Source organism: Aquarana catesbeiana, linkage group LG11 (assembly GCF_042186555.1).
Source record: "Aquarana catesbeiana isolate 2022-GZ linkage group LG11, ASM4218655v1, whole genome shotgun sequence".
NCBI classification, from domain to species: Eukaryota; Metazoa; Chordata; class Amphibia; order Anura; family Ranidae; genus Aquarana; species Aquarana catesbeiana.
In genome coordinates this window covers 14,328,260-14,354,625 of record NC_133334.1, presented here as the reverse complement: position 1 = coordinate 14,354,625, position 26,366 = coordinate 14,328,260, and the positions used below count along the sequence as shown (strand labels likewise).

The following is a 26,366-nucleotide window of genomic DNA, read 5'->3' as shown; positions in this document are numbered from 1 at the left end:
CAGATTGCAAAAATGCAAATATGCAAAAAGAGGAAAAAAACTCCAATAGTGCAATAATGCCTTGTAAGGTTACTTTAATGAAGAGTAATGCAATGCTGCATATAAATGAAGAGACCCACAAACGAGTCAGGCGATAATAACTGATAAAAATGGAATTCCCAACAACAATAAAATCATATCAACATGTGGAAGAGATCGTGCATGCACAGAGCGTGTGTGCGTAGTGTCTCGATGATCGTTTCATCAGATATGATGTCATCAGGGGTACGCCCACACGCCTGCGCCAACGCTCTAAATAGTCACCAAGCAAGACAGAGGAATGCTGCCATTGCCATTGGCTGAAATGAACGATCCAAAAGCGTTCATTGGATAGATGTAATATAGGAAAAATAGGAAAAATAGAAAAATAGGAAGGTATGTCCTGCGTATATTGGTCAGACCATCAGAAAATGGATTCCTTTAGCCAATAAAAACACAGGATAGAAAAAAAGCATACCAACCCACTACAAACCGCATGTGCTGCCATCATGCGGCCAAAAGATGAAATAACAACACATGCAGTATAACTATAAGAAGGCCTACTCACACTCTAAGCCGCATATGCCGCAATCATGTGACCAAAAAGTGAAAAAGCCCCCTGTGTTACCAAAGGACTAAGATTTAACAGCTCAACGATCTCATTATAATATACAGGTAGATAATAAAAATATGAGCAAATGATCTATCAGAGCAATAAAATACATTAGTGATAACCACCCCAAAAACGGATGATTCCGAAAGTGGGGTGATGGGAAGGGGACATCAATCGTTGTTAATAAAACAGTTGATGTCCCACTCCACATTCAAGCCGCCAGGTACATGGGACCCCAATTTAAAGATCCAGTTGGTTTCGGCCCTGGAGAAGTTTCGCTTCCCATTGCTCCCAAGCCAATGGGATGCATATTTTTCAAGGGCAATAAAGGTAGTGCCCCTAGGGTCCCGGTTATGCTTAAGATCATAATGTTTTGAAACATTATGCTTATCAAAACCATTAGGGGCACCTAAGAAGATAGATCACACATTTTGTTGTGCATGTGATGCACGTCTCGATGGGGTAAGTGACCACCATGCCAGTTGAGGTGAAATCAGTGATCTTTCTACCCCGGTGGGTATTAATCTTACAAGCACGACACTTGCCATACAAGTAATACCCTTTTAGATCACCAAAAAAAGTGGGTCTAATAGAGGGATCAGGAATATTTGGCGCTATTGTGTTCCTAAAATTGGGAGCACCCCTAAAGATAACACGGGGCAGCTCAGATAAAAGAGGACCTAGGACTTGATTGTTCTTAATGATTGGCCAATGCTTTTTAATGATCCTTTTGATCGCCCAGTGCTGATTGGAGAATGTGGTAAAGAAAGCCAAACCATAGTCCTCCATGTCAGCACCCTGTGCTACTCTTTCCACCAGCAGTTTCTGACGATCCCTATTACTGACCTCAATTATAAGGGAGTCCAGGGCTTTACTATCGTAGTATTTAGCTACAAACCTTGTTTTTAAAACTGCAGCCTCCTTAGGAAAGTCCCCTAAATTGGTGCAGTTTGTTTTCAAGCGTAAGAACTGACCCTTAGGTATTGTCCCTCAACCATGAGTGATGGTGACAGGAATCCAAAGGAATATATTCATTTTGGTTGGTTTGTTTGAAGAGGGTAGAGGTAACTATTCTACCCTCTTGTATTGTGATCTTTAGATCCAGAAAATTGATTTCTGTGGGGCTTATCTCATGGCTAAGAATAATTCCTCTATCATTATCATTTAAATGGGTCAGAAAAGCGTGGGCAGATTCAATGTCCCCATCCCAAACAAAAATGATGTCATCAATGAAACTTTTCCACACAACAAGCTCAGGGCGTCTGTTGTGTAGATTCATATCCTCCTCCCATTTTGACATAAAGAGATTGGCGATGCTTGGAGCAAACTTGGCTCCCATGGCCACTCCTTTGATTTGCAGAAAAAGTAATAGAAAAAAGTAATAATAACTATTACTAACTAAATTATTAAATTATTATTTATTGGAATTTCCTTTCAAATTTGTCTGTTAGTGAATGTAACGAATACAAATTTATCCAAATGTACGAATTATCCGAAATAACGAATGCCGTATCTAAACAAATGGAACGTAACAAATTAATAACAATAAATAACAATAATAATAATAAAAACTTTTTAGTATTATTATTATTATTTATTATTAGTTTGTTTCATTCCTTTCGTTTAGATACGGCATTCATTATTTTGCATAATTCGTTAACTTTGGATGAATTTGTTACGTTCACTAACAGCCAAATTTAAAAGGAAAATTCCAATACCTATAATTTAATAGTTATTATTAGTTAGTTAGTTATTCTTTTGAATTTTCAGATTTTCATTCTTATTTTGGAATATTTGAATTTATGAATTACTATCATATCGAATGACCCAAACACCCCCCCCCCCCAAAAAAAAACAAAAATGATTGAAACTAAAACGAAAATGAACATTTTTTGTCAGTGCACATGTCCACAACACAGCCAGTCAGCCGCGATCTGCACACGGTGTATCTGCCTACTGCAACTACACTGCCATTCCGATCAGAGAATTTCACAGGTCAGAACGGAAACATAAAATCCAGGAAAGGAATGTGATTTCAGCCCTGTGTAGTGTGGGGGGGAGGGGGGGGGGCTCTACCAAGTGACCTGCCAAGGGTCCCTGTCCTCTGATTCTCCAGCGTTGATCCCTGTCCTCTGATTCTCCAGCGTTGATCCCTGTCCTCTGATTCTCCAGCGTTGATCCATGTCCTCTGATTCTCCAGCTTTGATCCCTGTCCTCTGATTCTCCAGCGTTGATCCCTGTCCTCTGATTCTCCAGCGTTGATCCCTGTCCTCTGATTCTCCAGCGTTGATCCCTGTCCTCTGATTCTCCAGCGTTGATCCATGTCCTCTGATTCTCCAGCTTTGATCCCCGTCCTCTGATTCTCCAGCGTTGATCCCTGTCCTCTGATTCTCCAGCGTTGATCCCTGTCCTCTGATTCTCCAGCGTTGATCCATGTCCTCTGATTCTCCAGCGTTGATCCCTGTCCTCTGATTCTCCAGCGTTGATCCCTGTCCTCTGATTCTCCAGCGTTGATCCCTGTCCTCTGATTCTCCAGCGTTGATCCCTGTCCTCTGATTCTCCAGCGTTGATCCCTGTCCTCTGATTCTCCAGCGTTGATCCCTGTCCTCTGATTCTCCAGCGTTGATCCCTGTCCTCTGATTCTCCAGCGTTGATCCATGTCCTCTGATTCTCCAGCGTTGATCCCTGTCCTCTGATTCTCCAGCGTTGATCCCTGTCCTCTGATGTAAGGAGGAACTCTGGGGACTCAAAACTCTTAAGCCACTTTGTGTATCTTGGCATGAGGTGGGTGTATCTGCACGCATGGTGGAAGTGGTGGGTGGTAGAGGGGGGCAGGTCAACTTTTACATCGGGGCCCACAAGCTTCAATCTACGCCTCTGAGAAAATAACACAGCAACGGGCTGTATAGTGACTGATCACTGTGTTAGCCAATCAGAGATTGTCGCGGTGATCAGGTGATCCAGGCCTCCAGGTTCCCGATCCTTACTATGACATCTCAGTCGCTGTGCTGGGAGCGGGCTGTGCTGTTTTCTCTGAGCACAAACAGTGATGAATATATGCAGCCCCATGGATAAAGACCCACTTCCATAATTCCACATACAGTATATGTGTATGCTCAGGGGGAAGCATTTAACCCCTTCTGGACCGCCCACTGTATATATACATCATCACTGACGTTATATACATCCTATTATAAGTAATAGGAATAACAGGAATAGGAATAACCGTGACCAAAAAAAATACATATTTTTTTTTTTAAAGGGACATAATAAAAATAAATAAAAACAAATAAACAATAAACAAATAAAAAATGAAAAGCAAAATAAATAATAAAAAAAATAAAAAAATGTAAGTGCCTTGTCCCTCCGAGCAGAAGTGAACGCATATGTAAACAGTGTTCACACCACATGTGAGGTATCGCCGCAAACAGTGAGAGCAATAATTCTAGCACTAGACCTCCTCTGTAACACTAAACATGTAAAAAAAATTTAAAGCGTTGCCTATCGCATTTTTAAGTACTGTAGTCTGTCGCCATTTTTCACAATATACAAAAAAAATGGGCTAACTTCACTGCTTTCTTATTTTTTAATGAAAAAAAGTATATTTTTTCCAAAAAAACTGTGCTTGTAAGACCGCTGCGCAAACATGGTGTGACCTAAAGTATTGCAACGATCTCCATTTTATTCTCTAGGGCAGGGATCTTCAAACTATGGCCTTCCAGCTGTTGTGGAACTACAAGTCCCATGAGGCATTGCAAAACTCTGACTTTCACAGACATGACTAGGCATGATGGGAATTGTAGTTCCTGAACAACTGGAGGGCCATAGTTTGGGGACCCCTGCTCTAGGGTCTCTGATGTCAGAAATAGCTCCCCCCTTATACTTACCCGAGCAGCTGAGTCATTCAAAGCCAGTGAGTCAATAAGGAGAGAGTGGGGGCGGAGCCTAGCCACACTCTGTGTGTGAATAAACAATGTCTATTCATAGGAGTGTGGCTCGGGAGCGCGCCTGCTCAAGTGCCCCCAAACCAAGAGGCCGGCAGAGGACCCAAAAAGAGGAGGATCAGAGGGGTGCTCTGTGCAAAACCATTACTCAAAGCAGGTAAGTATAATATGTTTGTTATTTTTTTTTTTATAAATTACAACTTTTAGAATCACTTTAATTATGGACAGCAATGTACATACTGACAAACTGAAAAAAAAATAAAATAAAAAATGTAACCACTTCCAGACCATCCACCATCATTTTAAGTGATGACTTGAAGGAGGAAATCGTTGTTATGGCAGCAACTAGCTGCCATAACCCGAGTATCCTCTTCTTCAGCGAGCGGTCCGCTACAAGATAAAAGTGGTCTCAATGGCGGATTCGCCACGAGTTCACATTTATCGGCAGTGGGAGAGGGCCCCCCCTCCCGCCGCGATCCGGTGCCCTCTGCCGCTTACCGGAGCCATCGCGTTTGTCCCCTGCCTGGGTATGGAGACGAGTGAGAGGAAGATGGCCCCCACCTATCTCCATATCAATGCAGGGCAGAAGCAACGTCAAAACCTCACTTCCACCCATAGCTCCTAAAGGGCCATTTTTTTTTCCATTTTTTTAAATGACAATTTTTTTTATTTTTTTTTATTGCATTTTAGTGTAAATATGAGATGTGAGGTCTTTTTGACCCCAGATATCATATTTAAGAGGACCTGTCATGCATTTTTACTATTACAAGGGATATTTTTTCCAAAAAAAGTGCGCTTGTAAGACCGCTGTGCAAATACGGCGTGACAGAAAGTATTGCAACCACCGCCATTTTATTCTCTAGGGTGTTAGAAAAAAAATGTGTAATGTTTGGGGGTTCTAAGTAATTTTAAAACAGTTTTTAACTTGTAAACAACAAATCTCAGAAAGAGGCTCGGTCTTCAAGTGGTTAATAAACATTGCTCTATACTGAAGAAGAAGCATTTGTGTTCCATACTACTTGATAAACTGAAATTCACATTAAGAAATAAATTGGTAAGAATGTAGCTAACCAATCAGGAAATCTCACTATTTTAAGGGAATGGTTTACATTGTCTACAACACAGGAAAAAATATTTTGCCCACTGGATTTTTAAACATGTACCACAATAATAAAGAAGACATAAATGATGAACATGACTGGTGCTGCATAGAGTTCATATGAAATAATTAGATATGCGGGACCTGAAAGCACCATACAGATACCCCAATCGATCTGGAGCTGCTGCGCTAATGATCTCTACGCGTTTTGCGAGGTAATTCTCGCTTCCTCAGGAGAGGCACAGGTAGGTATCTGGAGATAAAAATGAATCAATGAATGACAAATAATTAACAACAAAAAATAAAAAGGTGGAAGGGGTGGTAGGGGGAAGGGGAGAGGGCAGGAGGAGAACCTTATATGTATGAGTATATCTCAATATCTGTAACTTACAGGTAGTGACATCTTCAAAGGAAATGAGATGGATACATTCGCTCAGGGCAACTTCTGTCCCTGGATTAAATGAGGGCACCTCATTCAAGTCCTTTCTACCCATTTAGGGATGTTACAATTGTGATATACATGGCTGTGTGTATTTATTATTATTTTGGATATATATATGCGTCTTATGGGACCTATTTATAGCAACCACCATGATAATCCTCCTACCAATCTGGATGCCCAATAGGATTTGGAAATGTATATATATTAAAAAAATATTTCTACCTATCCATATTTCAATTATTGGTTTTGCAGTTTTCTTTATTATTCAACTTCCATCCCCGACTACACCTTTCACCCCCCCTTTTTTTTTTTCCATGTCCCAGTAGGTCTCATGTCATTATTCCCATGGGAGCTGCAATCCCTCTTCCACCTTCCACCCGCTGCAATTCCTTTTTTTTGTTGTTTATTATTATTATAATTCATTGATTAATTTTTTATCTCGAGATACCTACCTGCGCCTCTCCTGAGGAAGCGAGAATTACCTCGCAAAACATGTAGAGATCATTCACGCAGCAGATCTAGATCGATTGGGGTATCTGTATGGTGCTTTCAGGTCCCACATATCTAATTTTTTCATATGAACTCTATGCAGCACCAGTCATGTCCATCATTTATGTCTTCTTTATTATTGTGGAACATGTTTTTGAAATGTATGATAATCTTTTTTTTTATATTTTTACATTTACTGTCTGAGGTGTGACTCTTTAAAAGTGCCGTGGTAAAAAATTTTTTCCAAGTTTTGGAACTGAGACATACCTCAACCCTTCTCACAAGTAATGTGTTATAAGAAGAATGATGAAAAACAGGTTACAGCGTCCCGCCCAATGGCTTTGTTCTAAAGAAAGTATTGAATGTACTAGTATGCACCCCACACATTAGGTCTTTGTCTTGCAGGTTTTTATTTAAAGGTACAGTTTACTATGGATTTAACAACTGACAGAAGGATTTTCTCCCTGTAATACAAAAGGAGTGATATACAGTACATGTTGTAGAACACAAACAAGCGAAGAAGGGGCCACCGTCTATTGCATTACAGTATAACTGTTTATTGAATAGTAAAAAGAAAAACCATTGTACTCACAAAAGGAGAAGAAGCACAGGCGTTGAATTATAGAACACCATCAGACACAAGACCATCAGATAGGACGTAGCTAACGCATTTCAAGGGCAATGCCGTCTTCCTCAGCCCTGAGGAGCTCTGAGGAAGAGGACATGGCCCTCGAAACACGTGATTTGTACCCATAGTAGGGCCTAGAAATAACAGTGCACATTTTGCTTTTTTATCCTCCACAAAATGCGCTTTATTTTTTTAACCCCTTCACACCGACCGTACACAAATATGTGGGGTACCTGTGTACTAATAATCAGGACCCGGAGCGCCTGATTCCGGGTCACCTGATCGCTGTGATAGCCTCTGATTGGCTATCACAGTGATCAGTCACTGTGAAGCCAGCCGCCATGTCTTCTTTCTCTGTGAATGGACGAGAGAGATACTTAGTATCTCTTTCTCTCTCTCTCTCCTTGCAGAGAAGAAAAAAAAGTGTGTAAAATAAATAAATAAAAAAAAAAATAAAATAAAAAAATAAAATGAATACCTAGATCAAGGCTTAATCTGGGTCAGTGTCAGGGTTAATGTTTGGGTCAAAGGTCAGGGTCTATTTTTTTTTTTTTTGACAGGATTTTTGTATCAGTGTCAGTTGGTGTCAGTGTGTTTTTTAGGTAGGATAAAAAAAGCAAAACAGGCATTATTGTTTTTGGGCTGTACTACGGGTACAGACAACCAGCATACACATATGTGGTATCTCTGCAATCGACAGAATTTAATTTGGGTTGTTCTTTGGGGGAAGGTTATGGTAATGGCAAGAAATATACAGCTAAATTTAAAAAATGTTTTTTTTTTTACTATTTTGGGCCAGTTTTCCTTTGACCCCAATGTCTGACCCCGGCCTTTGACTCTGACCATGACCTTTGACTCTAACCTTGACTCTAACTGTAACCAGTGGTGGCTGGTACGGTAGTACATTTGGGGGGGTGGCAAACAATGCACCCACAGCCACACCCCCCCCGGTCCGTCGGTCAGGTCACCCGCACACACCACCCCCCCTGGTCAGTTGTTTGGTGGCCCCACACTTACCCCATCGTGGGCAGTGCTCCTCCTGGTGGCAGGCGGAGGCTTCCTGTGCATCTCCACCTCCTCAGCATCACGGCGGGTTTCACCGTGCATCTCCTCCCTCCTTCTCCTCCTAGGTGGCCAATAGGATCGCCTCTGCTATCGGCCAATTGGGTCACAGGTCTCAGGAGCCACTTCCTGATTCGCTAGGAGAAGAATCAGAAAGACAATAGCGAATACTCATTCGCTATTGTCACACAAGTGGGTGTGCAGAGCACTGTGCCACCGAGCCCACCCTTTTTTGAAGCCTATTAGAGCCTCTGGTTCCAATCACGTGCTTCAAAATAAAACCTATTGGAATCCATAATCGTTCCTAATCGTTAGTATGACTTCTCAGTCTCTGTGCTGGGAGGGGGCTGTGCTGTGTTCCATGAGCACAAACAGTGACACATATACAATATGCAGCCCCATGGATAAAGACTAGAGTTGCCACCTCATCCCTCTATACCCGAACACATATTAATTACACAGATTCTGTGGCTGATTAAGGTGGTAAATTAAACTCACTTTGTGTCTTATCTACATTAAATTAGCCTCAGAACCTGTGTAATTAATATGTGTTCGGGTTTAAAGGGATGAGGTAGCAACTCTAATAAAGACCCATTTCCATAATTCCACATATACACTATATTGTCAAAAGTATTGGGACACCTGCCTTTACACACACATGAACTTTAATGACCTCCCAGTCTTAGTCCGTAGGGTTCAATATTGAGTTGGCTCCGCCCTTTACAGCTATAACAGTTTCAACTCTTCTGGGAAGGCCGTCCACAAGGTTTAGGAGGGTGTCTATGGGAATGTTTGACCATTCTTCCAGAAGTGCATCTGTGAGGTCAGGCACTGATGTTGGACGAGAAGGCCTGACTCGCAGTCTCTTCTCTAATTCATCCCAAAGATGTTCTATTGGGTGGAGGTCAGGATTCTGTGCAGGCCAGTCAAGTTCCTCCACCCCAAACTCACTCATCAATGTCTTTATGGACCTTGCTTTGTGCACTGGTGGGCAGTCATGTTGGAACAGGAAGGGGCCGTCCCCAAACTGTTCCCACAAAGTTGGGAGCATGAAATTGTCCAAAATATCTTGGTATGCTGAGGCCTTAAGAGTTCCCTTCACTGGAACTAAAAGGCCAAGCCCAACCCCTGAAAGACAACCCCCCCACACCATAATCCCCCCTCCACCAAATGATTTAGATTCGTGCACAAAGCAAGGTTCATAAAGACATGGATAAGTGAGTTTGTGGTGGAGGAACTTGACTGGCCTGCACAGAGTCCTGACCTCAGCACAATAGAACATCTTTGGGATGAATTAGAGCGGAGACTGCGAGCCAGGCCTTCTCCTCCAACATCAGTGCCTGACCTCATAAATGCACTTCTGGAAGAATGGTCAAAATTCCCATAGACACACTCCTAAACCTTGTGGACGGCCTTCCCAGAAGAGTTGAAGCTGTTATAGCTGTAAAGGGCGGAGCCAACTCAATATTGAACCCTACGGACTAAGACTGGGAGGTCATTAAAGTTCTTGTGGGTGTGTAAAGACAGGTGTCCCAATACTTTTGACAATATAATGTATGTGGGAACCAAACTATACTCTTTATAAAGAGTCCAGAAGGTGGATTTCATCCCTGAGAGGGGACAAAAGTGCATTTAGACCTCTTTATTCCTCAGAAGTCCATCTGACAAGGAGAGTACAATATCGGTGTGGTTTGAGGCACAAACGGTGGATAAGAAAACTGGATTGAACAAAACATATCACAGAAGTGTGACCACACCAAGGATGGAATGATGTGATTGGTGGATCGGAGTGGATCCTTTTAGGGTGATAAAAGAAGCACTATTGTACTTTAGTATCTATATGAACTGTGTGTTATAATGAACCGTAAAGGAGCGTCACAAGAAGCACTACTGCACTTTACATTGGACTGTTTACAATGTTCATTTACAGGACTTTTATATGTTTATATATTTAAATGATTGTTAAACGAATTCTTAATGGGATGATGATTAACCCCTTCACGCCTAAGAGTAAAATAAATCTTAATGCATAAGCACAATTTTGCAACTTTGACTTGTGTTAGTAAATCCGTACATATCATCACAACTACTTTATGTATACAGGTGTATTATACCGTGTTTTCTTCAGGACAACTTGGGCTTTCATTGGGTGGTAAATGGTAATGGATATCTCCTGATTTATTTTTTATTTTTAAAGAAATACTGACCCAAAATAGTAAATGAAATAATGTTTTTAAAATTTAGCTGTATATTCCTTATAACCTCCATAACCTGCCACCAAAGAACGAAACAAAATTTATTCTCCTGCTCCTGATGTTTGCAGTGATACCACATATGTGTATGTTAGTTGTTGTTTGTACCCGTAGTACAGCCCAGAATCAACAGTGCATGTTTTCGCATTTTGCTTTTTTTTGTCCTCCTCACCACACTGACACTGATGTAAATGAAAAAAAAATCTGCCCAAAATATACTGACCCTGACCTTTGTCCCTGACCTTCGACCCAAACACTAACCCTGGCACTGACCTAGAGCAAACCTTGATCTGGGTATTTTTTCTTATACACACTTTTTTTTCTCTCTGCAAGGACAGAGGAAGATACATTGCATCTCCCCCCTCCATTCACAGAGAGAGAGAAACACAGGGGCGGGATTCACAGTGGCTGATCACTGTGGTAACCAATCAGAGGCTACCACAGATATCAGGTGACCCAGAATTAGGAGTTCTGGGTCCCAATCATTAGTATGGAGCCCGGGGCTCTGGGTGAGACCCCGGTCTCTGTGCACCTTGTGGCGCGCCCTGAGCACAAATACACATATATGCGGCCGTGCGGGAAGAAAGACAAGTTCTGTGAGGCCGCATATTTGTCTTACGTCATCGGGAAGGGGTTCATTTTATATGGATAGGTAGGATTGTGTTGATGTTGGTGGGAGGGGGGATTGACCAAAGCATCACCTCCGCTGTCTTCAGTCTCCACCATTTAGAAGCAAAAACTCTCTACTGATCATATTATTATCATTATTTCTCCCGCTCTGGAAATAAGTCAACACTGATAATGGGCGGCTGCAATTGCAGCTTCAAAGCCCAACTCAGGGCACAAGAAAAAAAAATACTCGTTGTACTCCTCACTCCCTCGGTTCCCTCCATATGTGAAACTAGTCCTGTAAAGCCCCCCCTCCCGGGCGCTACCGGCTTAGTTGCACACTTTCCTCCTTCATATACAATGCAGGACTAATAGCTCTGCATTGTATGAGATGACACCAAGGTAGTGCCCACAGCCTGGAGTGTCAGGGAGAAGAGGACGGTGCTGGAGCCTGCCGGAGCGAGGCCGGAGTTGGGTTTAATGCCCTGTACACACTTTGTTCGGACATTGATCGGAAATTCCGACAACAAAATCCATGGATTTTTTCCGACGGATGTTGGCTCAAACTTGTCTTGCATACACACGGTCACACATAGTTGTCAGAAAATCCAATCGTTCTGAATGCGGTGACGTAAAACACGTACGTCGGGACTATAAACGGGGCAGTGGCCAATAGCTTTCATCTCTTTATTTATTCTGAGCATGCGTGGCACTTTGTCTGTCGGATTTGTGTACACACGATCGGAAATTCCAACAACGGATTTTGTTGTCGGAAAATGTTATATCCTGCTCTCAAACTTTGTGTGTCGGAAAATCCGATGGAAAATGTGTGATGGAGCCCACACACGGTCGGAATTTCCAACAACACGCTCCGATCGGACATTTTCCATCGGGAAATCCGACCGTGTGTACGGGGCATTAGAAGAGCTTTTACTGAGGAATAGAAGGAGAGGGAACATTTTAAAGCTGCAAAAAATATTAACAAATGGACCTGTTGCATAAATCTTGTTACAATTTGTTTTATTTTGCTTCTTTTGTGCAATTTGGAGATTCTCTTACATACATTACATTACATTACCTTTTGTCCCTCTGATTTTATGTTGGTATGTGTACAGTGTAAACAATTATGTTGGGGTCATGTGATGAGAATCTGGGATTTCTAAAGGTAAAAGTGAAACAGAAAACGTGCAGAAATTGAAGTCACTTCATACAGATCAGACGTCTCTCACAGTTCTCTTGGGGTGGATCCGGCATGGATTGAGCAATGAGGACCGGGCTGAAAATTCTGCATATAATCTGCTTTCTTCTCCTCCTAGGATCAGGTGAGTGTCACTCTTCTGTGTTTAATGTCATTGTACCCGAGGATACATTACAGAGCCGTACAACAGAGGATCTCAGACAATGCTACCATTATTGATATACATAGTTACATAGTTAGTCAGGTTGAAAAAAGACACAACTCCATCAAGTTCAACCAAAAAAAATAAAAAATACAATCCCATATACACAATCCTTCACCCACAGTTAATGCAGAGGAAGGCAAAAAACCCCAGTAAAGCATCCAATTTGCTACAGCAGGGGAAAAAATTCCTTCCTGATCCCTGAGAGGCAATCAGATTTTCTCTGGATCAACTTTACCTATAAATGTCAGTACCCAGTTATATTCTGTACATTTAGGAAAGAATCCAGGCATTTTTTAAAGCAATCTACTGAGCCGGCCAGAACCACCTCTGGAGGGAGTCTATTATTACATATTTTCACAGCTCTTACTGTGAAGAAACCTTTCCGTATTTGGAGATGAAATCTTTTTTCCTCTAGACGTAAAGAGTGTCCCCTTGTCCTCTGTGATGACCTTAAAGTCAATAACTCAACACCAAGTTCACGAAATGGACCCCTTATATATTTATACATGGTGATCATATCCCCCCTTATTCTCCTCTTCTCAAGAGTGAATAAATTCATTTCCTCTGATCTTTCCTCATGGTTGAGCTCCTCCATGCCTCTTATCAGTTTGGTTGCCCTTTTCTGCACTTTGTCCAGTTCCCCGATTTGCTTTTAGTGAACTGGAGCCCAAAACTGAACTGCATATTCCAGATGAGGTCTTACTAATGATTTGAACAGAGGGGCAAAATGATATCTCTCTCTCTGGAGTCCATACCTCTCCTAATACAAGAAAGGACTTTGCTCGCTTTGGAAACCACAGCTTGGCATTGCATGTTATTATTGAGCTTATGATCCACCAAAACCCCCAGATCCTTCTCCACCATGGATTCCCCCAGTTGTACTCCTCCTAGTATGTATGATGCATATTCTTAGCCCCCAAATGCAGAACTTTACATTTCTCAACATTAAACCTCATTTGCCACATAGTCGCCCAATTAGACAGTGCATTGAGGTCGGCTTGTAAATTGGAGACATCCTGTAAGGACGTTTATTCCATCCATAGCTTGGTGTCATCTGCAAAGACTGAAATTGTACTTTTAATCCCAGACCCTATATTATTTATAAAGCTATTAAAAAGTAAGGGTCCCAACACTGAACCTTGGGGTACACCACTGATAACCTTAGACCACAGGTGTCAAACACAAGGGCCGCGGGCCGAATCCGGCCCGCCAGGCCATTTCATGTGGCCCTCGCACCTCTCCTGCAGCTGCAGGAAAGCTCTAGCCCTCTTCTGGTCCTCCTACAGACCCCTACTTTCTGATTTCAAACAATGCATCCAGCTTCTTCCCAGCAGCAGCATAAGGAAAGGGGATAAACTGTGATGTAAGGGAGAGTGATGGACTCAACTTCTGATTGTAGGGTGGCTCTTGACATCTAAAGTAAGGGGAGGGGATGCACTGGACATCTAATCTTACAGATACAACCGGCCCTTTTGAGGGCAATCATAATGCTTATGCGGCCCAGGATGAAATTGAGTTTGACACCCCTGCCTTAGACCATTCAGAGTAAGAACCATTAACCACGACTCTCTGAATTCGGTCTGTTATCTAGTTTTCTATCCATTTACAAATTGATCTTTCCAAGCCTGTAGACTTTACCTTACACATGAGCCGTGTGTGGAGAACTGTGCCAAACGCTTTTGCAAAATCCAAGTATACCACGTCCACAGCCGCCCCTCTATCCAAGTATACCACATCCCCAGCCACCCCTCTGTCCAAGTATACCACCTCCACAGCCATCCCTCTGTCCAGGCATACCACGTCCACAGCCACCCCCCTATCCAAGGTTTTACTTACTTCCTCATAAAAGGAAATCTGGTTTGTTTTTGTTTACAAACAATTTTTATTTTGTAGTAAAGAAAAAGGCATGTAGCAAGATACAACACATAGCCATATAAATCATATCTGATACCTTAAATGCCATCAGAACAAACTTCAGTTCTATAAGACATTTTAGCCACAAAGCGTGCGGCAGATGGTTACAAAAAACGTTTAGAAGGCTATAAACGCCCTATGGCTGTCAGAATCGGCAATTGGAACTAATATATACAGTATATAGAAAAGAAAAATTTTCAAAAAAATAGAAAAAACATAAAATAAAAGGGAGGGGGATGGGGGAGGGGGACAAAGGCACTTAAGCTGTAAAATCCTCTGTGTATGTATATATTAATGAATCAAATCCTCAAAGGCCATAAGATGACTGTATCCTATAATGGGAAGCAGTGATTTTAAACCATTAAAATTGGCAAATCCCTTTCAATAACATTCCTTGGGAGGCCTCTAATCTGCCTGTGAGGAGAACATCAGTACAATGAATGCAACCCACCACCGCAAAACTGACATTGAGAAAAAAAAAAAATCACCCAAACTCAGATCTGTAATGGATTTTAAAATGGTGGAGCAGCAATGGGAGCCAAATTTTCACCAAGTCTTCCTAATACTTATTTGGATAAATGGGAAAGAGAAGCAGTGGCGGTTGCTCCATTAGTGGCGCCACCGCATATTCCATGTTTCCGGCCCTTAAACATGCAGTGCACTGGACGCATGGATTTCTATGGGTTTTTATTTTTTATTTTTTGAAGCACATGATTAGAGGCAGAGGCTCTTATTGGCGTTAAAAAAGGGTGGGCTTGGGGCACAGAGCAGAAATCACTGCTTGTTCCCCTGTGCCCATGTGCTGAGTGAGTCTAATGGGAGCAACTTTATAATTATCAACCAGCTGCTGCAGAATCAGGGCTCTAATGAGGAAAGTGACAGGGTCTGCATCCCTTTAGACATTGTTACCTATTGGGAGTATCTTACCAAAAATGACATTTGTGCTGCAGGGGATGCCAAAAATCTGATTTGTATCTTAGTGCAGACTTCTGGGAAAATCAGTGAGCCAATCACACAAGCAGGAAATTATGTTTCTGGGGGGGCATTCTGTACATATTCTGTGTAGAGAACAACTCCAGGTAGCCATATTGCACTGCACTTTAGGCCCCTTTCACACTGGGGCGGGAGGTGCGTCGGCGGTAAAGCGCTGCTATTATTAGCGGCACTTTACCATTGTTTTAACGGCAGTATTCGCCCGCTAGCAGCCAAGAAAGGGTTAAAAACCATCGCAAAGTACCTCTGCAGAGGTGCTTTGCCGGCGGTATAGCCGCGGTAACCCCATTGATTTCAATGGGCAGGAGCGGTGAAGGAGCGGTATACACACCTGGACTTTTTTTTACCGTCCTGCTAGCGCACCGCTCCAGTGTGAGAACTCTCGGGGCTTTCACACTGGAGAGACAGCAGCAGCTGTTTCGGGTCGGTTTGCAGGAGCTATTTTTAGCGCAATAGTGCCTGCAAACCACCCCAGTGTGAAAGGGGTGTAACAGGAAATGACAGAGCTGCAGATTGGAAAGAAAAGGTCATTTTTATTAACCTTCGATTACAATATGACAAAAGCAACAGACAGGAATGGTTATTATTATTTCCTATCTGTCAACACAAGTGGTTCTCCAACATTCCTGTGTGCAGAGCAAGAGAAACAAGAACAACATTTACAAGAAACAAAAGGAATGTTTAAGCAGAAAGGGGTTTAAAAGAAAGTAAAATTCACAAAGTAGAACTTTGTAGAATAGAAAGATTGGAATTAATAAAAGATCAATCTAGTAATTAACTTTTAGCTAAACAAGAAGGTTTTACTTCTAACTTTAATGTCAATATAGACAAATAAAAGGTGTTATCCAGTAAGTCAAAATGTATTTATTGAAAAATCACTTTTGCCTATTGTGTGAAATAATCTAGAAAAGTAATTATATTTATTACTCGGATTGCTTATGTTCAGCCCTACCAGCATATCTTTGCTTTTTGCATGACCGGTGTTGGGGCCATTGTTGGGTGGGGGATTCTCTCTTTTGGGAAAAAGTTTGGTTCTTTACCTGTAAACCAAGTTAAACAATAAAAAAAAAAAAATTTTGTTCATAAGAATTTTTTCTCTGTTTGGTGGGCAAAAAAAAGATAAGAATAAGAAAAAAATTCTCTTATGAACATTTTTTTATTGTTTAACTTTGTTTACAGCTAAAGAACCATACTTTTTGCTCCCTAAAAGAAAGAATCCTCCACCCAACAATGGCCCCAACACTGGGCATGCAAAAAGCAAACCTATGCTCATAGGGCTGAACATAAGCAATCCGAGTAATGCATATATGTGTCTTTTCCATATTGTTCAAAAATCAAGAAGATACACATGAAAGAGAAATGCAACACCCAATAGACACCAGTTATTGATAAGATGACACGGAAATCAGAACATAGTTTAGAAAGTGCTTCCCGTGGTCCAACATCAGTCTCAGTACAAATTTAGGAATTGAAAAAAGTATAAATATCCCAAACTTGGGATCTCATCCTCACATCATATATATTCAATATCATTTTTTATTATTAATTGAGCAATCTATCCATTATGAAAGCTATCAGGGCTATGACTGGAGTATTAGGCCAGTCACTACATAATATACTTTATCTGGCTGGGCAGCCTCATTGGGTTCATGTCAGTTTTCCTCTTGTCAGGATATCATTGCCCACTTTGATCCAGGTTGGATGGGCCAGGGAAATTTTATATCTTTTACACATGAGAGATGCTCGGGCTGCCTTCGTGGGAGAGGGAATAAAAGAAGTAGAGAGTTCTTTATTTCAAGTGTAACTGAGAAATAGTATCACAATAAAGTGATTGTAAAGTCTTGTTTCTTTTAAAAAACAAACCTGTTATACTTACCTCCTCTGTGCAGTTGGTTTTGCACAGAGCAGCCCCGATCCTCCTCTTCTTGGGTCCCTCTTTGCTTCTCCTGGCCCCTCCCTCCTATTGAGTGCCCCCTCAGCCAGCAGCTCTCTATGGGGGCACCCGTACAGAGTCAGAGCTCCATGTATCCATTCAGACATGGAGCCCCGACCTGGTCCCGCCCCTTTCCCTCCAGATTGGCTGACTGACTTTGATTAACAGCCACAGGAGCCAATGTCACTGCTGCTGTGTCTCAGCCAAACAGGAGCAGTGTCCCGGACAGCTTAGACATTCGTGGACATCGCTGGAGAGAGATGGGGCTCTGGTAAGTAATTTTGGGGTGCTGGGGAGGCTGCTACACACAGAAGGTTTTTCATCGTAACCGCTTCAGCCCCGAAAGATTTTACCTCATTCCTGACCAGAGCACTTTTTGCAATTCAGCACTAAGTCACTTTAACTGACAATTGCGCGGTCATGCGGCGTAGCACCCAAACAAAATTGACGTCCTTTTTTTCCCACAAATAGAGCTTTCTTTTGGTGGTATTTGTTCGCCTCTGCATTTTTTATTTTTTGCGCTATAAACAGAAAAAGAGAGTAAATTTTGAAAAAACGCAATTTTTTTTACTTTTTGCTATAATAAATATGCCCCAAAAATATGTATAAAAAAATTTCCTCAGTTTAGGCCGATAAATATTCTTCTACATATTTTTGGTAAAAAAAATTGAAACAAGCGTATATTGATTGGTTTGCGCAAAAGTTATAGCGTCTACAAAATAAGGGATAGTTTTATGGCTTTTTATTATTAATTTTTTTTTACTAGTAATGGCGGCAATCTGCCATTTTTATTGGGACTGCGACATTATGGCGGACAGATCGGACAATTTTGACACATTTTTGGGACCATTGGCATTTTTGCAGCAGTCAATGCTATAAAATTGCATTGATTACTGTAAAAATGTCACTGGCAGTGAAGGAGTTAACCACTAGGGGGCAGTGAAGAGGTCAGTGTTGCCAACCTACCAGATTGAAATTTACTGACATGAAACCCAAAATTTACTGGCACCGCCAAGTTTTTACTGGCAGTTACAAAATTACAGTTTTAAGTGCAAATTCCATTATTTAGGCTACAAATAAGTACAATATGCAATTAGCAATATGATTTAGGGTAGATATTAAGGCAAAAAGCATATTTCTTATTTTATTTTGAATATAGTAAGTAGCTCAGGGACAGGACTCGGGAGGGCAATACATTAGAATGGGTGATGCACATGAAATTGACTCTCATAGTGATACTGACAGCAGTGTGCAGCCCCGACACGACACGTCCCCTCCTGAGTCACAGTGACATTCTCTCTCCATGCCAGGTGGTCCCTTCAGTCCACTCCAGTACAAACAGCACTGACAGTCCCACTCCTGACTTGCCTTAATCCCATCCTGCAGACCCGCACACGAGGCTCCGGCCCCTCCGCTCGGCTCCCTTGCACCATGAAATCACACGACACACTCAGACGCCGCCTCCATCTGACCCATCCCCCGCCGACACCACCCGAATACACTGTAGCAGGCACTTGAATAGTCTCAGTCGGCTCCAGGCCAGAGCTGCGCATGCACAGTTCTGAGCCAATCGTCACAGCCATATTTTTATTGGCAACCTTTTGCTCTTACTGGCATTTACTGGCAGGAGAAAAGTGCACATTTTTTACTGGCTGCCAGTAAAAATACTGACGGTTGGCAACACTGGAAGGGGTTAAGTGTGTCCTAGTGTGTGTTCTCACTGCAGAGGGGAGGGGACTGTGCAGGGGAGATGACAGATCGCTGTTCATACTCTGTATGAACAGACGATCTGTCTGTTCTCCCCTCAGAGAACCGGAAACTGTGTGTTTACACACACGGATCCCAGTTCTCGTGTGCCCCGAGTGATCGCGGGAGACTGTCGGTGATTGGGACCGCCGGGCACTCGCATCGGCTCCGTGGGCGAGCAGGGGGCACGCGCGTGCGCTTCTGGCAGCGCTCACGTGCCCCCTAGTGCCCGTCTATGTTACCAACATAACATGGTGGCGATTCGCGCAGCCGAGTACAACTGTGGCGGCTGGTCAGCAAACCGTTGATGCATAGAGTGCATTAAGATAAAAAGACTTGCGCCTTTAGAACTCCTTTAAGCAATGTATTTATTGTAACACAAGAGGTGTAGTGCATGTGTTCCAATGGCCATGAGGTTACTAATGTGTGGGTCATAACACAAGAACTTAGGTGAAGTGGGATAGTGAGAACATTTATAAAATAAAAAGGCGTTCAAAAATCAAAATGTGTCTGTACATTAAAAAAAAGTATCATATTAACAACCCTAATAGACTTCAGTTTTGAGGGATAGAGAGGATTCAAGTAGGCTTGAGGAAGGAAGGGGGATGAAGTGTATGATATTTGCAAGCAGAGACAAAGTGGATTTATATGCTTGACACTTCGATCCCCAGAGAGCTTAATGTTAATATAGGTTTACATTTTTTTAATAATTTTTAATAATTATTTTTTAATAATTAACGGGTAGATAGCTGGGTGATTTTTTTTTTTTACTAGGACTTTGCGCCCCACGTACATATACTGCGGGGCGGCAGCTCTTCTGCGTGAAATCATATACAGGTACGTGATTTCGCTCTCCTGGGTTTGCGGCACGCATGCACGCCCCCCGGCGACCAATTAGTGGGTCCTGCAGACTCGATGTCTGCCGGGACCCACGATCATTCCCGAGGAAGGCAGAAAGGTGGTCTGCCTATGTAAACAATGCAGATCACCATTCTGTGACAAGGGAAGACAGAGATCGTCTGTTTCTGCGAAGCAGGAACACAAATCTTTGTCTTCCCACAGTTACAGCACCTCCCCCACAGTTAGAAAGAACTCCCTAGGGACACATTTAACCTTTTGATTGCCCCTGATGTTAACCTCTTCCCTGTCAGTGTCATTAGCACAGTGACAGTGCATTTTTTTAGCACTGATCACTGTAATATTGTCACTGGTCCCCAAAAAAGTGTCAGTTAGTGTCTGATTTGTCCGTTGCAATGTCACAGTCCCACTATAAGTCGCTGATTGCCACCATTACTAGTAAAAATTAATTAATAAAAATGCCATAAAAATATCCCATAATTTGTAGACGTGATGACTTTTGCGCAAACCAATCAATATGCGCTTTTTTTTACCAAAAATTTGTAGCAGAATACATATTGGTCCAAATTGATGAAGAAATTAGATTTTTTTTTTTAATTGGATGTGCTTTATTGATGAAGTAATTTTTTTTTTTTTTTTAAATTGTCGCTTTGTTTGTTTATAGCGCTAAAAATAAAAACTGCAGAGGCGATAAAATACCACCAAAAGAAAGCTCTATCTGTGGGGAAAAAAGGACATCAATTTTATTTGTGTACAGTGTCGCACAACCGCAAAATTTTCAGTTAAAAAACCGCAGTGCCGTATCACAAAAAATGGCCTGGCCATAAAAGGGGGTAAATCTGCCGGTGCTGAAGTGGTTAAAGCAACATTTTTTTTTAAGTTTTCATATACTTATTATACATAAATGTATTCATATATGCTATTTATTTGTAGGCATATTGTATTGTAGTTGTGATATTATTGTTTTTCAATAAATCAAAAACCTTTTCATGCTCGCTCCTCAAATATGTAAAATAATATTAGAAACTAAAATCAACAATCAAAATCAACCACACACAATCAAGCTGCAACATCAACCTCCTAAATCTAGTGCAAAAACAATGCCCCACTACGTCAAATTCTTATGATAGATAGATAGATAGATAGATAGATAGATAGATAGATAGATAGATAGATAGATAGATAGATAGATAGATAGATAGATAGATAGATAGATAGATAGATAGATCTATCTATCTCCTTCACATCCAGGCCATTTTTTGCTCTTCAGCACTATTTTCAAACAGAGCTTTCTTTTGGTGGTAATTGATCACCACTGAGTTTTTCCTCGCGCATGCGCAGCAGAGGGGGATCGGACCCGGAAGAGAGGGCAGCTGATGTCCTCAGCGCTGCTTAACTTCTGGGTTGGAGGCATTTAAGGCTTCAGACTCATTTGACAGCCAAGAGAGGCACACACCCAGCAGTTCACTAGCGCCGTTTGGAAACTCGTAAGTAATCGCCACATGTTTCGGGGGGGGGGGGAATACTATCATATTACTATGCACCATCTCCTTTTTCTCTTTCCTTTTGAAAGCATTTCTCCCTTTGGCAGAAATGCTCAGCAAACTGATATAACTCCATTTTATTTATATACTTACCCCCAGTGGCTCCCTGTGGCATTGTTGTCTGGCCCCCACGGCTACTGTCGTTTCACCACTCAGTCATTCTGGGTGTGAACTGCCATCGAGTCTGGTATAGGTTTTAATATTACAGCAACGGTGGGTACATCTTTTTGATACAAAAACCCCCGCTTTTTCAAGCCTTTTCATGCATACCACTCTGGTCAGGTGGTGAGTTCTCTTTCCCCCTCTTTCCTTTCCCTCCCCCCTCCCCCCCCCCCTTACTCCTTCCCCTCCCCTCCTCCCCTAGGTCTATTTCCCTACACCTCTTCCCTCCCTCCTTTTCTCCCTTCCATTCCCCTTTTCCCTCTCCTCTCATCCTTTCCCTCCCCCCCTCCCCTTTCTGTCCCTTCCCCCTGGTTTTTCCCCCCTTCCCCTTTCCCTTTTCTTCTTCTTTTTATCCCCCTTCCTTCCCTTTTTCCCCCTCTCAGTTCTTTCCCTTCTCCTCTCCTCTCCCTTTTCTTTTCTCCCTCTCCCCCCCCTCCCTCTCTCTTTCCCCCTTTCTCCTCCACCACTCTCTACCCTGACCTTATACACCTGGGTGGTTCTCTTATTCAATAGAACCCTGATTTCATAATTATTCATATTTTTATTTTTCCATAATAGTATCACCTTAAGTGCCCCCCTGGCCCGCCCCCGGGGGAACGCCTGTTGAGGGCGTCTCACAGTGTCACTCTAAACCCCTTGTGGGCATAGGTTGGTGAGTGCAACATTCAACTAAGATTATCTTCTCCAATATTAATTGTGTGTTTTCTATGTATATGTGTTTTCCCTATCCTAGGTATGGTTTGTAATGTTGATATTATACTTTTTTCATTTTGTAGAATATGTACTAATAGACGCCTCCCGAAGAAGCGGCTGTGACCGCGAAACTGTAGAGGTCACGTCTGCAAGTACCATATAACCTGCCTCCATGTGTCTGTGTGGGCATTATCCATACAATTTGATTGTCAACATTGCTGTAACAATTAATTTGTGATTGTGTTATTATGTTATGGTTCATATTGTGTCCTTTGCAGGACTTTTTAATATCTTATTTTTGAATAAAACAAAAAAATGTTATAATCTCCTTGTCTATATCCCTTCGGTACCGCAATAGTCCTAATACTTTCGAAAGAGGCAGGACCCAATTGGAGAGGTCCTTGCTGTTTTTTCTTTCAACCTAACCCTGCTTTATTCATTTAAAGGATGATGGTACCTATTAACGATACAACACCCCACTTTTCTAACCGCGTGGCAAACCTTTGAATATTTAAAACAAAGTAGATTTTTTTAATATATATATATATATATATATATATATATATATATATATATATATATATATCTCAAAAAATAAAAAAAATGATTTGTGAATAAATACCACAAAAAAAGCTCTATTTGTGTGAACAAAATGCTAAAAATTTCATTTGGGTACGGGGGTTGCATGACCGCACAATTCTTATTGAAAGTGCGAGAGCGCTGAAAGCTGAAAATTGGCCTGAGAAGGAAAGGGGAGAAAGTGCCTGGTATTGAAGTGGTGAAAATAGAAAGTAGAAAATATTGTTGTTTTTTTTTTTCAAAATTTTCGGTCTTTTTTTGTTTACCATATTTTTCCGCTCCATAAGACCCATCTGACCATAAAACGCACCTTGATTTTAGAGGAGGAAAACAAGGAAAAAAATATTCTGAACCAAATGGTGTACTAAAATATTTACCTGTGCCCATGAAATGCAGCCTAAACTGTGCCTGGCAACTGGCGAGAACAACATCACATGGCAAGGATAACACAGAGCAGCCTATTGTGGAAATTTTTATTAATGTATGTTGTCAGATGTCCCCCAGTGTCAGTTTTGCTGTAATATGCTCATGCGAGCGTATTCACACATACAGACATTGGTGGAAGACCATTGGCTGTGGAAACCTTTCCGTGGACATGGCAGATCTGTTTGCTCTTTTAGGGATGTTTGTTTATGCCTCACCAAGTGACTGGTCACCTCATGGCGACTGCATTAACGCTCCTAGCAAACAGATCTGTGTACATGGGAATAGGGATGAGCTGAACACCCCCCTGTTAGGTTCGCACCAGAACATGTGAACAGGAAAAAAGTTTGTTCGAACACGCGAACACGGTTAAAGTCTATGGGACACATATAGTTACATAGTTACATAGTAGGTGAGGTTGAAAAAAAACACAAGTCCATCAAGTCCAACCTATGTGTGTGATTATGTGTCAGTATTACATTATATATCCCTGTATGTTGCGGTCATTCAGGTGATTATCTAATAGTTTCTTGAAGCTATAAATGCTCCCCGCTGAGACCACTGCCTGTGGAAGGGAATTCCACATCCTTGCCGCTCTTACAGTAAAGAACCCTCTACGTAGTTTAAGCTTAAACCTCTTTTCTTCTAATTGTAATGAGTGGCCACGAGTCTTATTAAACTCTCTTCTGCGAAAAAGTTTTATCCCTATTGTGGGGTCACCAGTACAGTATTTGTAAATTGAAATCATATCCCCTCTCAAGCGTCTCCTCTTCAGAGAGAATAAGTTCAGAGCTTGCAACCTTTCCTCATAACTAAGATCCTCCAGACCCTTTATTAGCTTTGTTGCCCTTCTTTGTACTCGCTCCATTTCCAGTACGTCCCTCCTAAGGACTGGTGCCCAGAACTGGACAGCATACACCAGGTGCGGCCGGACCAGAGTCTTGTAGAGCAGGAGAATTATCGTTTTATCTCTGCAGTTGATCCCCCTTTTAATGCATGCCAATATTCTGTTTGCTTTATTAGCAGCAGCTTGGCATTGCATGCCATTGCTGAGCCTATCATCTACTAGGACCGCAGGTCCTTTTCCATCCTAGATTCCCCCAGAGGTTCTCCCCCCAGTGTATAGATTGCATTCATATTTTTGCCACCCAAATGCATTATTTTACATTTTTCTACAATGAACCTCATTTGCCATGTAGTCGCCCACCCCATTAATTTGTTCAGGTCTTTTTGCAAGATTTCCACATCCTGCGGAGAAGTTATTGCCCTGCTTAGCTTAGTATCGTCTGCAAATACAGAGATTGAACTGTTTATCCCATCCTCCAGGTCGTTTATGAACAAATTAAATAGGATTGGTCCCAGCACAGAACCCTGGGGAACCCCACTACCCACCCCTGACCATTCTGAGTACTCCCCATTTATCACCACCCTCTGAACACGCCATTGTAGCCAGTTTTCAATCCATGTACTCACCCTATGGTCCATGCCAACGCACCTTATTTTGTACAGTAAACGTTTATGGGGAACTGTGTCAAATGCTTTCGCAAAATGCAGATACACCACGTCTACGGGCCTTCCTTTATCTAGATGGCAACTCACCTCCTCATAGAAGGTTAATAGATTGGTTTGGCAAGAACGATTCTTCATGAATCCATGCTGATTACTGCTAATGATATCATTCTTATTACTAAAATCTTGTATATAGTCCCTTATCATCCCCTCCAAGAGTTTACATACTATTGATGTTAGGCTAACTGGTCTGTAATTCCCAGGGATGTTTTTTGGGCCCTTTTTAAATATTGGTGCTACATTGGCTTTTCTCCAATCAGCTGGTACCATTCCAGTCAATAGACTGTCTGTAAAAATTAGGAACAACGGTCTGGCAATCACCTGACTGAGTTCCCTAAGTACCCTCGGATGCAAGCCATCTGGTCCCGGTGATTTATTAATGTTAAGTTTCTCAAGTCTAATTTTAATTCCGTCCTCTGTTAACCATGTAGGTGCTTCCTGTGTTGTGTCATGAGGATAAACACTGCAGTTTTGGTTACTGAAGCCCCCCGATTCACTCGTGAAGACTGAGGAGAAGAATAAATTCAATACCTTTGCCATCTCCCCATCCTTTGTAACCAGATATCCTTCCTCATTCATTATGGGGCCAATATGGTCTGTCCTCCCTTTTTTACTGTTTACATACTTAAAGAATTTCTTGGGATTTTTTTTGCTCTCCTCCGCTATGTGTCTTTCATGTTCTATCTTAGCCATCCTAATTGCACCCTTACATTTCTTATTGCATTCTTTATAAATTCTGAATGCTGAGGATGATCCCTCAACCTTGTATTTTTTGAAGGCCTTCTCCTTTGCTTTTATATGCATTTTTACATTGGAGTTAAGCCATCCAGGATGTTTGTTCGCTCTTTTAAATTTATTACCCAATGGGATACATTGGCTAATGCCCTTATTTAATATGCTCTTAAAGCAAACCCATCTCTCCTCCGTATTCTTTGTTCCTAATATTTTATCCCAATTTATGCCTTTTAGCAAGGTTTGTAGTTTAGGGAAGTTGGCTCTTTTGAAATTCAGTGTCTTTGTGTTCCCTTCATGTTTCCTATTTGTGTGATTTATACTGAAACTAATTGACCTGTGATCGCTGTTACCTAAATTGCCCCGTATTTCCACATCTGTTATCAGGTCTGTATTGTTGGTAATCAGTAGATCTAGTAATGTTTTATTTCTAGTTGGTGCGTCTACCATCTGACCCATAAAATTGTCCTGCAAGACACTAAGGAACTGGCGAGCCTTCAGTGTCACTTACAACTCCACTTCCTCCTCTCCTCTTCCTTTTTCCGTTGGGGTCCCCCAAAGTTCTGTTCTCTCCTTTTCTCAATCTACACCACCTCCTTGGGTCAGTTGATTGCCTCCCACGGCTTTAAATATCATCTCTACGCTGATGACACCCAAATCT

General features: G+C 41.8%; 1 protein-coding gene across 3 annotated transcripts in view; it reads left to right on the top strand.

Annotated features, from left to right (window-relative positions):
• The window catches only part of LOC141111847 (uncharacterized), a 226,202-nt gene that overhangs the window by 50,038 nt on the left and 149,798 nt on the right, over positions 1-26,366 (top strand). Inside the window, exon 2 of one of the 3 annotated variants that reach the window (XM_073604009.1) lies at positions 12,322-12,478. The exons of 1 other annotated variant lie outside the window; for it this stretch is intronic. In XM_073604009.1, the coding sequence (XP_073460110.1) occupies positions 12,421-12,478 (58 nt within the window). In that variant the 5' untranslated portion in view covers positions 12,322-12,420. Of the gene's footprint in view, positions 1-12,311; positions 12,479-26,366 lie in introns of those variants that run through there. One more of the 3 variants, XM_073604010.1, reaches the window with a different exon arrangement.